This window comes from Curcuma longa, chromosome 11 (genome assembly GCF_044706935.1).
Source record: "Curcuma longa cultivar G26 ecotype Majalengka, Jawa Barat chromosome 11, ITB_CL_G26_1.1, whole genome shotgun sequence".
Lineage (NCBI taxonomy): Eukaryota > Viridiplantae > Streptophyta > Magnoliopsida > Zingiberales > Zingiberaceae > Curcuma > Curcuma longa.
The window spans coordinates 26,242,034-26,256,940 of record NC_133871.1 but is presented as its reverse complement, the minus strand read 5'-3'; the positions used below and the strand labels follow the sequence as shown (position 1 = coordinate 26,256,940).

General features: G+C 41.6%; 5 protein-coding genes across 5 annotated transcripts; 3 read left to right on the top strand and 2 right to left on the bottom strand.

Moving 5' to 3' along the window:
• On the top strand, positions 1-3,229 carry LOC141841995 (calcium-dependent protein kinase 34-like). Its single transcript, XM_074730208.1, is given in 6 exon segments — positions 1-129; positions 789-1,503; positions 1,593-1,889; positions 2,218-2,397; positions 2,400-2,621; positions 2,705-3,229. Coding segments are annotated over 5 exon segments (1,542 nt in total). The 5' UTR covers positions 1-129; positions 789-926; the 3' UTR covers positions 2,971-3,229.
• A 697-nt stretch (positions 3,230-3,926) lies between these two features.
• On the top strand, positions 3,927-5,388 carry LOC141838991 (RHOMBOID-like protein 3). Its single transcript, XM_074726630.1, has 5 exons — positions 3,927-4,207; positions 4,318-4,481; positions 4,557-4,720; positions 4,792-5,042; positions 5,139-5,388. The coding sequence occupies exons 1-5, from the start codon at positions 3,927-3,929 to the stop codon at positions 5,248-5,250; spliced, it is 972 nt and encodes a 323-aa protein (XP_074582731.1). The 3' UTR covers positions 5,251-5,388.
• A 198-nt stretch (positions 5,389-5,586) lies between these two features.
• On the bottom strand, positions 5,587-8,204 carry LOC141839493 (large ribosomal subunit protein eL24). Its single transcript, XM_074727240.1, has 5 exons — positions 8,126-8,204; positions 7,263-7,338; positions 6,883-6,984; positions 6,652-6,800; positions 5,587-5,959 (listed from the first exon to the last, which is right to left on the bottom strand). Exons 1-5 carry the CDS (start codon positions 8,134-8,136, stop codon positions 5,806-5,808), a joined length of 492 nt encoding a protein of 163 aa, XP_074583341.1. The 5' UTR covers positions 8,137-8,204; the 3' UTR covers positions 5,587-5,805.
• Positions 8,205-8,660: 456 nt separating this feature from the next.
• Positions 8,661-11,121, bottom strand: LOC141841175 (protein LEAD-SENSITIVE 1-like). The gene is made up of 2 exons (XM_074729306.1): positions 10,994-11,121; positions 8,661-9,574 (listed from the first exon to the last, which is right to left on the bottom strand). The coding sequence occupies exons 1-2, from the start codon at positions 11,085-11,087 to the stop codon at positions 8,844-8,846; spliced, it is 825 nt and encodes a 274-aa protein (XP_074585407.1). The 5' UTR covers positions 11,088-11,121; the 3' UTR covers positions 8,661-8,843.
• Positions 11,122-12,993: 1,872 nt separating this feature from the next.
• LOC141839152 (protein CANDIDATE G-PROTEIN COUPLED RECEPTOR 7-like) lies at positions 12,994-14,597 on the top strand. The gene has a single exon (XM_074726831.1). The coding sequence runs from the start codon at positions 13,058-13,060 to the stop codon at positions 14,411-14,413; it is 1,356 nt and encodes a 451-aa protein (XP_074582932.1). The 5' UTR covers positions 12,994-13,057; the 3' UTR covers positions 14,414-14,597.
• Positions 14,598-14,907: the final 310 nt, after the last annotated feature.

Below are 14,907 nucleotides of genomic sequence, written 5' to 3'. Positions count from 1 at the left end.
AAAGACTTTTGCCACCGGAAAAGAAGTGGCGTCTGCAGCCTCCCGTTCCTGGAGGCGACAGCGGGGCGCTCCGTTTGGGTTCTTCACGATCGCTTCTTCTCTCTGCTTTCTTCCTGCTCCCTGCGTGAGGTGACTGATTCTCCTCTCTTTTTCTTCCCTCCTTGGGCTTTTTTTTCTCTCCTGCGTCTCTTTCGTTGGCTTATTCGATGTCATCCGCAACTTTCTTGTGCCGGTGCTGTGAATCCGCGCCGGTTCCTTTCTTTCCCTTTGTGGTAGGTGTCGGTGGTTTGGCTGCAGTGCTTGTTGGACTGGTTGATTTAGGTTTTGCACATCGATTTGGCCTTTTTGCAAAGTTCTTGATCTTCTAGGGTTTCTATGTTTTGTACGATTTGGAAATTTTGGTGCGATTAGTTAGTTCCTTTTGGTTCATAAAGCTGAAATTTGAGAGAAAAACTGTGTTTTTGCTGTTTAAATCGGTAAAGACTGTATATTTCCTCGGTTCCCTGTTGGATTATGAACTCAAAATCTTCTATTCGTAGTTGCTGGAGCTGATCTTGGGCTTTACGATCTAGGTGGTTTTTGGCGATACTCTTGAGAAAGTTGTAATTTTCCCCCCTTTTACCTTTCACAAAAGTTGGCAGTTTGTTCTGCACTTGTTCTTTCAGTTTTAAAACACTAAAGTCTTCTACCCCGCTACTAGTGAGTTTACGAGCCTAATTGTGTCTTGTATATCAATTGGTGTGTTGATAGTTTTATGAAGCTGACCATTTTGCTCCTTGAATCTTTAGATCTCACACAGTGTTGGCGGTGGGGATAAGAGGGTTCTGATGCTAGATCAACTATCGTCAGAAATTAAGATTTTGTAGTTAATTGTAAGAGAAATTGAGCTGTAATAAATCAATCAAGGGAGCTTTGTGCTCCTTGTTATGGCTGTTGCCCCAGGCAACAGCAAAGACCTACTGTATTGTTGCTACAAGGTCCCTGGCCTTAGGAATCCTATCCTGGAAACCCCCCACATATCTTACCTAGAAGATAGATATGTGTTACAGGAAGAGTTGGGTTGGGGTCAATTTGGAGTTATCAGGGCATGCGCTGACATGCTTACTGGTGAGTCAGTCGCCTGTAAGTCAATCGCCAAGGATCGCCTTGTTACCACGGAGGATATTAAGAGCATCAAGCTTGAGATTGAGGTCATGGCACGACTCTCAGGTCATCCCAACATTGTTGACCTCAAAGCTGTCTACGAGGATAATGACTATGTGCACCTTGTGATGGAGCTTTGTGCTGGTGGGGAGCTTTTTCACCGTCTCGAGAAGCATGGCTACTTCTCTGAAAATGAAGCTGCTGTCCTCTTCCGGCCTCTCATGGAAGTTGTTATGTACTGCCATGACAAGGGAGTTGTCCACAGGGATCTCAAACCAGAGAACATTCTGTTGGCTACCAAATCTTTATCTTCACCAATTAAACTGGCTGACTTTGGCCTAGCGACTTACATACAACCAGGTAGTTTTTATTGTTATCCATGTCCATCACAGTTTGGCCAGATCATTCTGTCTCTTTCTTTGCTTATCAAGTTGGATCTTGCTTAACAGGGCAGGCCTTGTCTGGTACTGTTGGAAGTCCGTTTTACATAGCACCCGAGGTATTGGCAGGGGGATACAATGAGGCAGCTGATGTATGGAGTGCCGGAGTGATTCTTTATATTCTTCTTAGCGGGATGCCACCATTTTGGGGAAAGACCAAATCAAGGATATTTGAATCAGTAAGGTCAGCTGAGCTACGATTTCCTTCTGATCCATGGCAAAGTGTCTCCAACTCTGCAAAGGACTTAATTAGAAGAATGTTATGTAGAGATCCTTCTCAGAGACTCACATCTAAACAAGTTTTAGGTATGGTTTAAGCATTCCGGTAATTTACTAAGAATTGTCAATATGCAATAAGCAATTTGAAAAGTTCATATTTAGAGCATAGACTTTTTCAATCGCATATGATATTTTATGCAAGTATTTGGTGAAATGTGAGAAGAAAGACTACCAGGTGAGACTGATTCATGGAACATCAAGTGTTTTTAATCTGTAATTACAATTCTAAGAACGATATGGATGCCATTGGAGCTGTTTGAAACTTGTTTATTCACACTAGTCGCGAAAGTGGACTATCTGAGTGGCATCCAACATTTGTTTTCTGTTACCAACTCTTGATCTGCCTCTTTTGTAGATCATTCCTGGATAAAAGAGCATACGCAACTACCACAAGTGTTGAGCGGGCAGGGCCGTGAAATTGGTTTCAGCCAAGATGATGTGGGAAGCTGTTCATTTTCTACACCGCTCATCTCTGCGAGTCGAGATGTCAGCTTTAGCACTAGTTCCCTTATTGCCTACCATGAAGTGGACGATCATTCCTCCCCGTATTCTCATGCAGATCATCATTTTCTTCTGTTGCTGTTGAAACACCTTTGTCTTGTACGATCAATTTTTCATTTCAGAACAGCTTTGAGTCTGAGAGTCTGAGATTCTCCACACCAATACAAGTGATGCCAAGCTTTGCATTCTTCACAACGGAGCAACAAAAACCATTCAGTTTTACTAGTGACGAGCCGGAGAATAACACATTTCATATGGGTAGGTTTCCGCGCTCAGTTTGATGTCTGTTCATTCTTTCTATAATCTTTGTAGCTTGATTTGTGTCATTCTGGTGTGCTCAGATTCCAAATCCAGGGAGCACTCTGGTTTACCTGAATCAGCTGCATGTGTCGGTCGAGACTATAGAGAACTGGAGCACAAAGTGGTTGAAGTCCGAAGAGGCATTTCAAGCAACTCCAAATCTAGCATCCACAGCAGAAGGAACCACACGATCGGTCTCGGAGAGCTAGATCAGCTCGACCTTGCGGTCTCTGAGTCAGTCATACGTTGGGCATCATGTGCACACCTCTCAAATGCCCCATCACTTAGGTCTTCTATGGTTTGTTGACATCCTCTTGCTTCTTCAATGGACATGGTGGAATTGATACTCGATATCGTGCTTATCCACTCGATTTGCTAAGATGATCATGAACTTAAATTTTATATCAGCAAACCGAAAAACCGAATGCTTGTCGATAATCGAGAGAAGCTCTACATTGTAGCAAGTATGGAATGTGTTCTAGATGCATTTGTACTAGCCAAAATTGATATCGTTGGATTATGAATATCAACTAGAATAGAGCAATTTAGTTTGCAGTGTTCTTCAATATCCACTAATGGTTGGTTAGTTATATCTACTTGGATTTCTATTGTAGTACAATCAATAGATTTGATTCTAAATATGCAACATGTATTTGTTTTTATGTGTCCATGCGACTCCACTAATGGAAAGAAATCCATAGATTCTCGGGGTTAGTAAATATAATTGCGCCACGTGGCTCGCGAGTTTCCCAAAATAACGACGCCAGTTCTAGCTCTTCCGATGGCGGCGCCGCTTCCTCTTGTTTAGAGGCAGTTCTTGTGCGTCAAAGCAGGCGAACAGCCGCAGGAACATTTCACGGCGGCGGTAAATTCTTGATCATGGAATTCAGAGTACGTACAAGTTCTGCTCTGATTGAGGATTTGGAAGGTCAAATCGAGGACGTCTTTTCTTTCTAATTAAAATTTCAGGGCGGAAGTGTGAGGACGGAGAGTGAGGATGGCGACGAGCAGTGAGCCATTTTCTAATCCAAATCTCTTCTTCCCCACCACCTCCACTTCCACCTCCACTCCACCACCTCTCGACACGACCCAACCGCCGCCATCATCCTTCCTTGCCCCACTCCTCCACCACGTCCACCAAACCCTTCTCCTTCCACCAATCATTACATCTTCCCACTTCGCCGTCTCTTCCAAGCCAAGCAAGCAAGCGACCTCCTTGATAAAGCTCGCTCCTTGAGATTGGTAGTAGGTAGCACAAGCGAGATGGAGGACGTGGAGCCTGGCACCGCCGCGAAGAGGCAAGTCGCCGGCGAAGCGTATTACTACGAGACGGCGGCGGCGGAGGAGGAGGAGGAGCGGGCGTGGGCGCCGTGGCTGGTCCCGGTCTTCGTGCTCGCGTGCGTGGGCGTCTTCGTGGCGGAGATGTACGTCAACAACTGCCCCGTCCATTCTCATCCCCTCGGCTCCTGCGTCGCCGGCTTCCTCCATCGCTTCTCCTTCCAGCCCGTCCGGCAGAACCCCCTCCTCGGCCCCTCCTCCTCCACGTAATTTCTCCCCCGTTCTTGCAATCTGCTCGAGTTTTGATCTTCATTCTTTGTCCATCTGAAACTAAAGATTAAACATTTCTGTGCACTCGTTAATTCAATTCTCTCAGCTTGGAGAAGATGGGAGCTCTCGAATGGAACAGAGTAGTCCACCAGAATCAAGGTTGGAGGCTGCTATCTTGCATCTGGTTGCACGCAGGCCTCGTCCATTTGATCGTAAACATGCTGAGCTTGATATTCATCGGCATTCGTCTCGAACAGCAATTCGGATTCTGTGAGATCTTTTCCTATCTTATTCATCAAATGGTTGTCGTAATTATTCCAGCTTGACAAATCCTTTACCTCGCAGTCCGCATTGGAACAATATACATACTGTCAGGCTTTGGTGGTGCTGTTCTTTCAGCTCTTCTATTAAGGAACAGCATTTCTGTGGGTGCTTCTGGAGCTTTATTCGGCCTTCTTGGATCAATGCTTTCAGAGCTCATTACAAATTGGACTATCTATTCGAATCGGGTGAACCTATTGTCATTCTTCAACAACTCTCATGATGTTTATTCTGATAAAATGTATCTCCCCTTTTGCAGATTGCAGCTCTGTTGACTCTCATGATCGTTATCGTAATCAACTTGGCCATTGGTTTGTTTCCTAGCGTGGATAGCTTTGCCCATGTTGGAGGATTCTTATCGGGTTTCCTCCTCGGTTTTGTTCTGCTAATCCGGCCTCAGTTTGGATGGTCGGAACTCGATGATCTTCCCCCTTCAGCTCAGGTTACATCCAAGTATAAAGCCTACCAATATGTCTTGTTGGTATTTGGACTCATTTTATTTGTAGTTGGGTAAGCATTCATTCTTGATCACAAGGTTCCATTCTCCTTCAAGATAGCATTCTCCATAACTGTAAGATTCATAGGATTTTCGCTACTTTGTTTCAGATATGTCGTTGGCTTAGTTATGCTTTTTAGGGGAGTGAACGGGAACGACCATTGTCATTGGTGTCACTACCTAAATTGTGTGCCGACATCGAGTTGGAGCTGTGAAAACTGAGGAAGACAACAAGTTTCTGCAACACAGCAAGATCACATTTTTTGCTTTCTTTCTTGGTTTATTGTGTCCCAGATAGAGTTTGTACAGCTTAAGAACTTGATTGTCGTTGCAATTATTTGATCTTGATCCTTGAGTGAATTTGTTCTGTTGTAGTATTTGTCATTCTTTGATATGAATGCCATAATTTGATTCAAGTGCTACATGCCTGTTGTGGATGTCTCATCTGAATTGTTCTAAGATGGTATTTGTGATTGTTTGCTATGGATGCCATAATTTGATTCAAGTATCTAGGAAAACATCATCTCAGTGATTCAATCTCAATTAATTTACTGAGCCTTGGAAGCAAACAGACATTCAAATTGAAAATTCAAAGCCTTTGTTAAAACATCAATCCAAAACAGAAACTGAATCCAAACCATATTAAACATGCCAGAATATGTCTTGAAAGCAACACATAGGATAGGAAGGAGAGTGCGTTTGACATAGGATGCACTACCATATGATCTATTAGTTTTGCATTGAAAAGGATGGCCAAAACAGTAGGTTGCTGCAATTTTAACGCTTTCCTCCGCCACCACCCAGCTTTGGGCCTTTGGGTGCAGCACCCTTTGGAGCACCTTTTGTCTGAGTTTTCTGAGACTTTGCAACCAGTTCAGCCTTTTTCGCCTTCTTCTCATCTTTTGTTTTCTTGATTCTCTCTTTGATTTCACTGCAAACGATTGAGGAAAACAGTTATTCATTAATCATTAGACAAACAAAACTGCCTATTGATCGCACTGATACAATGTTCACAAGAATGGTAAAAGAGCTTGGCTACCTCACAGAGGTGTAGCTTTTATTGAAAATTCTGGCACAAATATAAATTTTAGTCATCAATCAACCAAGAGTTGCTAGATATCAATTATACTGTTCATTCTGAAGGTAAAAATGCTCATAATTTAGTTAGTTCATTCTGGACTATGGTTGCAAAAATGATGCCAAATTGCCAACAATTAAACTTGTTTGGGAATGATTCTAGTGAGACTACCACATTTCCCCTTAGGGTGTCCAAGAATGATCACATCAATTTCTTAGCAAGAACTTCCGATGTCAACCATATCAAGATAAGCCAAATAAATAGTCACATAGTCAAAGGACAAACATATATTGTTGTACAGCTTAGAGCTCCCCTCTGGAACAACATTCCTGAACTATGATAGCTACTGCAAGAAGCTACTTTACTCTGAAGCAAGAAAGTTTTAAAATTACAGTCAGACCATGCCTTCAGTGGATCAAAAGACAGTTGAATACATAACTAGTGAAACATTGACATGAACACAAACAGCTTGAGTAACATGAATACAAACAGTTTAATTAGGATGTATAACGATGAGAAATAGAAAGGTGATAAGGTTGACATACCGAAGAGCAGCTTCCCTAGCAGCATCACGAACTTCCGGCTTTTCATTTCTCTTCTTCTGGATCACTTCTAATGTAGCACCAACAATTGACCTAGAATAAGGCTTTTTAGTGGCCCGACGCTTCTTCTTTATAGCTTCAGCATGAATATCCTTATATGTAGGGGACAAACAAACAGTAAACAAACAATCGTCACCGATAGAGTGTGGTATCAAGAAAAATAAGAAAAATCACCTTCTTATGTTGTTTTCTGTACATTGCTGTCCAGGTAAGTTTTGCAGGCTTCAGTCGGTTGTGAAAGTACCTCTTGCATTTCGAATTGAAAAATAGGAAGACCTAAAAATAATTTGTAGGTGTTAATTAGTAACTAGCAATTCAACTTTCACATAACTATTTGGAAACCATTATTATCACAAAGTAAACTTTAAACAAAATAAATGAGGTAGTACTTAAACTAAGAATATCCATTGAGGAAGAAAGGTTTTGTTCCTATGGGAATTCATCCACTTAGAATGCCAAACATGTCAAATTTAGTATCTGAACAAGAGAATACTGAGAACTTGGATCATGATAGATGGCTCAACCGTGGAAGAATAGCACTAAAATTTCAGTACCTGAGAATCTGAACGCACAAATCGAATACCCTTTCCAGGATATATCTTGGCACCGCTGAAACGGCAGAGTTCAGTCCTATGGATAAATCAGACAAAAAAAGCTATGAGGAAACCAGCAAATTTCACTTAATAGGTCGACAAAGGTGTTACATCTTTCCAAGGAACATACAAGTAACACAGTCAAAAAGAATACTCAATCATATATATTATAAGATATAGCTAGACCACCACTGGAAACAGCAAATACCATATTTTCTTGTACACTTGCAAATCCAAAGATTTCCCTTAAAATAGAGTAAGGTTTTGCAATTCGTGAATACAAATTTTATCTTTCAACAACAATTATACATGTCATAATATAGGTAGATCAAAGCGACAATAGTAAATCCTTTAATGCTACAAAAAAAAATTTGGTTCCTAAAACAAAAACTCAAATAAATAAATACGAATACGATCAAAGGGTAAAACAAAAACAGTCACTAGACGAGCTCCTTGCTCTCTCAGCCAAAGGACGCTTACTTTTCTTGAGACTGATGATTTCAATTGGTTCCCAAACTTCCCTACAAAACTGAATTATCATGAAACTCAATACCAGCATCTCAGCAAGCAGACGAAATCCGACGCTACTTTATAGAAAAGCTGCGCGGTCTAATGCTTCCCTTGATCATCTAATCAAACCAACTATCAATGCCACAAAAACGCGAAAAAAATAGGTGCCATTTCGATGACTGAGAAAAACTCCCAAGAAATCACCGAAGAAAAAGAGAAGGAAAAAAAAAACCTTTTTATGTCATCAAATGCGAAGGATTGGAAAATGAAGAAGCAAAAGTACTGGAAATGAACGAAGGAGAAAGAAAACGTACTTGAGAACCATGGTTGCAGCCGCTGCGCCCGCACTTGTGAGGCGGAAACCCTAGCGAAGAGTATATGAACCCTAGAATGGAGGATCATTTGACTTTTAGGACCTCCGTATCTCAATAAATTACATAGATACCATTCAACTCATCTTCATAAAGTTATAGGCCAACTTGGGCCTCAAATTGCATGCTTCGGCCCGGCCCGGTTCCGGCCCGTTAACTAATATCCAAAAGTCGAATGCAATTAAATAAATATTATCAATATCTTAAAAAATTGAACATGATTTTGAAACGTAAAATTTATATTAATAATCATAACAGGATTATTTTTCATTCATATTTTATATTTCTTTAAAAATCACAAATCAGTTTAGAGTAGTTACTGGAAATTTAGTTCTCAATATAATACGATGCAAAAATTTAACTACCCAATTATTTTAATGAAAAAACATGAAATTAAATTATTTAATTAAAAATTGATTTAAAGTAAAAATAGGCAAAAAGTAAAAAAATTCATTCGTGTAATAAATTTCTAGCTCTCATCACAGAAATCATCAGACAGAATCATCAATCACACTGGAAATTTAAAGACTTGACATCACATTTTCCTGATCCATGATGATTCGCATAAATTGTGCTCCGGATTTATCCAATAATTTCAAATGACTTCGATAAGCAAACAATAGAACCTGAACTATGCCGGGGTGCTAACTGTAGTCTATCCTCACCTTGCTTCTTCTTGGATAGATGCTACATTCATGGTGGCATCAGAAGACTGATCTGTAATTGTTCCCTCCGAACGCCAGAAACTGATGACTGAAGCCAAGTCTTCCACCGAAACCTTCACGACATCCCTTCTGACCCCAATGTCAGTGATGTATCTGTTTGCGCAATACATGCCGGCGGTGACGGTGGCCATCCCCACAGGCCCGGCTGCCAGCAGCTTGAACGGGGTAGAGAGCAAGGCTGCCAAAGGAACGCTGAACAAGGATGATGCTTGTCCACTTGCCCCAATGCCAAGCTCTTTAACGGATAGAAGGCCGGTCTTGCAGTAGAGAGCAAAATCTTCGCAGTTGTTATCGAAGACATCATAATTGCCGAAACCATTCTGAAGCAGGTACATGGCTCGGTTGATTACGGTGTCCGGGGAATCAGATGCTGCGGTGGTGCATGTGCCACCCCGGACTTTGGCAAGGAAAACCGAGGCCGGGACTCCATATTCGAAGGAGTAGAGGGAGCCATTGCCAAGGAAGCAATCCAAGCAAGAGAGGATGACCTCGCTATTGGGTTGGTGGAATCCACAATCCGGAAAAATCGGGCATGCCTCAGGAACTCCTGAGCTTGAGCTTGAGCTTGAGCTAGAAGAAATGGTTGAGGGGCTGGATGAATCAATAGCTTTCGAAGTGTCCTTTTTGCGGGTAAAATGAACCACTTTGTTTCCTCCTACATAAATGCCTGCATATATTGTGTGCTCAACTAGTTTGTCAACCCATCTACGATTAGTAAAGTTTTTATTTGCCCTGGCAAAGACTATGAATAAGTTTTCAGAACTGTCAAGAGGAAGAATCAGTCAGAATTCAGTAAAATTCTTAGACCTTTAACTTTTTCAGTCGAGTGAGCAAGTTCTATCAGATGTTTGTCATCACAAACTTGTGTTTTGCATCCAATGCAGCAATCCAAACCAAGTTTTATGGTGGTGCCATTGATAGATGAACAATCAGCAATTAAACATGTAATTCTCAATTAGAACTGTTTGAAAAAAAAAAAACACACTATCATAAGCAGCAAAAGAAATTAATTACCATGAAGGAATATCAGTAAAAGGAGTAATCATTGAAGCAGGAACCAGGACAGCTCAAAAAGAACATCACATGTGAAAAGCAAAAAATTCTTCCCCCAACAAAGAAGACCCAAAAGCAAACCATTGTCCTGTGATTATGACTAGTCTAGCCTTCTTGATTACTTCCATTAACAGCTGTATAAATTGTTTGATATTGATTAATCTATGAAGTTATGTACACGAACATGCTTGAAGTGTAAGACTGAAGGAATAAAAAGTAAAAGATTATGCTAATACAAATTAAATACCATAGAGGAAATCATGTATAACCAAAGGCAGTAACCAATAACAAAAGATAGATGTTCTGACAAATAATTCACAAGTACGACTTTAAGGTATACTGCTTATGACACAACCAGAGACTTTTTATCCATTCACTGAATCGCATATAGAATCTGAACTAAATGTGGAAGAGTCCAAACTTGCATACGGTCTTGGGTAGTTAACCAAACCATAATGGTAGGAAGGCTGTAAGAAAAAAGAAACATCATGATGTTCCAATTAAAATCTTCTAAACCACAACTATCTAATCAATATAAAAGTCGAAGCATCAGCAAAACAGTTGGAAGCAGGCAAGCTACTTCACATATATTGTCAGAAAATTCAAAGATTGATGTTAAAAACTACTCTTTTTTTCTCCTGGGAGGATTTTAATCATTTACTTAATCCAAGTCAACGATTCCAATGCATGGCCTGATAAGTTAAATTTAACAAAACAAAGACGATGAAGAGACCACAGTTCTAAGACATTCAACTGGGGCTAATATGTGGGATTCCATCACAATTCCCTAGTTTTCCCCAGAAAATGCAGATAAAATATGAATCAGCATTGAATTTCGAATCCAAAAAGATCTCTGAAAATCAAGCATGGATTGGGAGATCCCAAGCAAACCATGACGGATCAAAATTCCAGATGAAAAAAAAACCCCAAATCGAGCTGCAGACAAACGGAAATGCAAGAATCGTTGACGGCGATTAACGGAGAACACAACCCAAAACAATTGCGAAGGAAGGGAAGGAGATTGGAGGAGTACCGTGATGGGCGTAAGCATAGACCGCTCTCCAGGTGTAAATGTGATCGCCGGCCTTGATCTCCGCCCTCTCCACCTTGTTCGACAGCAGACCCATCTTCGCTTCACCTTCCTCTTCCTCTCTCTCTCTCTCTCTCTCTCTCTCACAGGTCTTCCTGGTCTTCATTCTTTAATTCTTTAATCCCTTATGAAGCATCGGATCACGAGCCGTTGAAGATCGATCAGACGTCAGGAATTTAATAATTAATTATTTTTTAAAATTATTAATTTTTAATTAATTATTTTTTAAAATTATTAATTTTTAACCGTTGATTGAGAATAAAGTTAAATCTGTAAACAGTGTGGGAGGTTAATTGTTTATTAATTTTGACGTTGAGAGTCGGTGCAGGGCAAATGTCGTTCTGGATCCGCCATCGTTGTCTCCTACTTAACCGTCAATTTTTCTTCCGACTTTCTCCTCCTGCTTTACGGAGCGCAGGCACATCATTTTCACACTTTTTTAAATATTTTTTTAAAAAGAAAACTCACCTAAAAAGGACTAGGCGAGTAAAGTTGAATTGAAATTCTCGGGTTCAACTATCTCATTTTTGTTTGTTTGGGCCAATTGACAAACATATTTGATACCTTATGTTAGGACATACTTATGTGGTCTCATCATCTTGAGACAGTTAGGTCATCATATTCAGTGTCTGAGTGGTTGAGCATCCGAGTAAGTGCTTGAGTGGAGTGGGCACTTGAGTGATTCATCATCAAAGTTGCTGAGAGCCTGAGTGGATTACTCTCCCAACTATTCAACATTGAGAACTGCTTGGATATGTGAGGGTCTTTACGAAGGTCTTAGATTTTATCGTTATGCGGTAATTATGATTATTATGAACTCAGTTATATCAATTACAAAGGAAGGCATCTTTCGGTACAATGAAATAGATGTGTAATTTGTGAAAAAATAGAATAATTTTTCACCGCCCTCCCTTTTATATAAGGTGTTGTGATGGAAGCATACAATCTCATGTGTCTCATGTAATCAAGAGTCATGTTGAGTTGCCAATTAAATTCAGGGTGGAACAAATGTGACCCAAAGAGAATTGGACTCGACCCAGAAGGAACTCGTGTCAAATTATTGATACACTCATCCCAAGGAGTTGAGTTCGCTTGAAAATAAGTCAGCTAAACATTTTCTTCGACTCAATCTTAGGTGTAAACCTCCTCCTGACTCAATCTCAACTGCCAACTTCATCTCTAACTCGCCTTCAATCGTCGATTTTATCTCTTACTCGACTTCGATCGTTGATTTCGTCTTCGACTCAATCTTGGTCGCTTACTTGGTCTACCCTCAAGTCATTCAACATCACTCTACCCCTGAGGCCCACGCTTTATCGTGGATCCTTGAAGATAAGACAAGAGCATAAAGATAAGAAAGTGATATGATCATTTTATTCATAGGACTTTTCTTTCAGAAGATATTGAGAACGTTAGTGCACATCCCAATATACATGGATAATAGAAATGCACATTTTTGAACATGTGATAAATGGATGCATACATTCCAAAGAATGAACACATTTATAAATCTTTAAAAAGACATCCACTCTTACTAGACATAAATATATACACATAAAAATTATATTTCTCCTTAGATAATTTCCTTCCTTAAAAAAAAATACTAATTTGATCATCGGATTAACCTGCCAAGAGCTATCCCGGTGCCATTTTCAAATCTTTTTATAAAGATCCTCCGGAGAAAGTGATAAATTTATTTCACTTCCACATTTTATTTACTTCCTATAATCAGACACAGCGTTTCGCCAATTGGTCGCGAATTTTGACACCAAACGAACGGTCGAAAACACTTTGGACAACTCGCCCCTTGTGTTCGCTTAATAACCAAGGCGATGGGTGCCGATTGCGAGTCTAACCACCGCCACGCGCCGCATCAGTCGCCGTCGCTCTCCGCTCCGTAAAATCCCCTCTCTTTTTTTTTTAGCTTTAAACAATCGAAAAAAATAAAAGAAAAGAAATCTTCCTTCTCTCTCTCGCCGACGCTGTGCGAGATCCGATCTCACCGCCATGGCGCGGTCTCCTCCCAGATCCCGCTTCGCTCCGCTGCTCTTCGTCGTCGCCGCCCTCGCTTCGATCTTCTCGTCCTCGGCGGAGATCAAGAACCTTAAGATCTCCTCGGACTCCCGGCCGATCATCCTCTTCGAGAAGTTCGGCTTCACCCCCCGCGGCGAGGTGAACATCACCGTCTCCGACGTCGTTGTCTCTTCCACCCTCGCCACCCCCGACCCTGCCCTCCTCGGCTTCTTACTCCTCGCCGACGAGAGTCTCATCCAGGCCGTCTACGACTCGCAGCACGAGCGCAGCGCTAACTCCAACCCTAACCCTAACGGCGGATGCATCCTCGACAGCACCTACGTCATCCGCCTGTTCACCTTAGCCGAGATCTCCCGACAGTCCGCCTCCTTGAACCGCTCGTTCCCGATCACTCACCCGGATGAGTACAGCCTCTTCTTCGCCAATTGCGCCCCCGAGACCTCGGTCTCTATGTCCGTTCGCACAGAGATGTACAATGGCCTCCCCGACGGCTCTCGCGACTACCTATCAGTTGGTCAGTCCCCCGTCCCCTCCTTGTACGCCTTCTTCGCCATAGTCTATGTCGCCTTCTTCGCCTTCTGGATCTACGTCACCCTCTTCCGAAACCTCGATGCTGCCCAAGGGATCCACCATCTCATGGCCGGTCTCCTCCTCACCAAGGCCCTCAATCTTGTTTTCGCTGCTGAGGACCAGCACTACATCCGCCAAACCGGAACGCCCCATGGGTGGGACGTCCTCTTCTACATCTTCCAGTTCCTGAAAGGCGTGCTCTTGTTCACCGTCATTGTCCTCATTGGCACCGGATGGTCCTTCCTGAAGCCCTTCCTGCAGGAGCGGGAGAAGAGGGTGCTCATCATTGTGATTCCTCTCCAGGTGATAGCCAACATCGCCTCCATTGTGATCGGAGAGACTGGTCCTTTCATCCAGGATTGGGTCACCTGGAATCAGTTCTTCCTCCTCATCGACGTTGTTTGCTGCTGCGCCATCCTCTTCCCAATCATCTGGTCAATCAGATCTCTGCGGGAGACTTCAAAGACCGATGGGAAAGCTGCGAAAAACCTTGCCAAACTCACTCTTTTCCGGCAGTTCTACATCGTGGTGATTGGGTATCTGTACTTTACCAGGATTGTGGCTTATGCGCTCCGGACAATAGCATCTTACAAGTATCAGTGGGTCAGCGTGGCAACTGAGGAGACAGCGAGCCTTGCCTTCTATGTCTTCATGTTTTATATGTTTAGGCCGGCGGAGAAGAACCAGTACTTCATGCTTGACGATAAAGAAGAAGAGGCTGCAGAGATGGTGCTCCGTGAAGAAGAGTTTGAGCTTTGAGTGACTCTGAATCCAGTCATATGCGCTTTTCCCTGTGTTATTTCTATCCCAATCAAGTGCTCAGTGTTGTTACTCTGGTAATTCTTGTGCCCTTTCCACAGTCTAATTAGAATTTTGCTGTTCTACTTATAATCTAATTATTTCTTGATTTTTCCTTCTGCATCAGAATTTACTTGTACTACTATATTTTTAATGGTTATATCTCTCATTTGTAGTAGTATGGATATTGATAATTCTTGCATGCATAGATAGATCTTAGCGATTAAGTTTCAGTGTTTAGGGTAGATACTAATCAAAGTTTCACTGGATATCAAGTTTGCTTGGACTTTCTTCAGTTCTTGGAGTTGAAATCCTAAATTTAGTAGGTGTTACTTTATTCAGTCTCCTAATCTAAATCATCAAACTTTACCTTTCTTTCTTGTGTTACTATTGGTGAAGTATAAGGGCTACTTGTAAATGGATACAACAGACATGAAATCACACACTTGTATATG

What these genes read in the sequence shown, in the direction of transcription:
- LOC141838991 (XM_074726630.1), top strand. Translation starts at nt 3,927, where the DNA reads ATGGAGGACGTGGAGCCTGGCACCGCCGCGAAGAGGCAAGTCGCCGGC. An exon ending in CGAACAGCAATTCGGATTCT is followed by an intron (nt 4,482 to 4,556) that starts GTGAGATCTTTT and finishes TTTACCTCGCAG; the next exon opens with TCCGCATTGGAACAATATAC. An exon ending in CTCATTTTATTTGTAGTTGG is followed by an intron (nt 5,043 to 5,138) that starts GTAAGCATTCAT and finishes ACTTTGTTTCAG; the next exon opens with ATATGTCGTTGGCTTAGTTA.
- LOC141839493 (XM_074727240.1), bottom strand. An exon ending in TTGTGCGTTCAGATTCTCAG is followed by an intron (nt 6,985 to 7,262) that starts GTACTGAAATTT and finishes AATTATTTTTAG; the next exon opens with GTCTTCCTATTTTTCAATTC. An exon ending in GCTAGGGAAGCTGCTCTTCG is followed by an intron (nt 5,960 to 6,651) that starts GTATGTCAACCT and finishes AATCGTTTGCAG; the next exon opens with TGAAATCAAAGAGAGAATCA.
- LOC141841175 (XM_074729306.1), bottom strand. Translation starts at nt 11,087, where the DNA reads ATGGGTCTGCTGTCGAACAAGGTGGAGAGGGCGGAGATCAAGGCCGGC. An exon ending in CTATGCTTACGCCCATCACG is followed by an intron (nt 9,575 to 10,993) that starts GTACTCCTCCAA and finishes CAATATATGCAG; the next exon opens with GCATTTATGTAGGAGGAAAC.
- LOC141839152 (XM_074726831.1), top strand. Translation starts at nt 13,058, where the DNA reads ATGGCGCGGTCTCCTCCCAGATCCCGCTTCGCTCCGCTGCTCTTCGTC.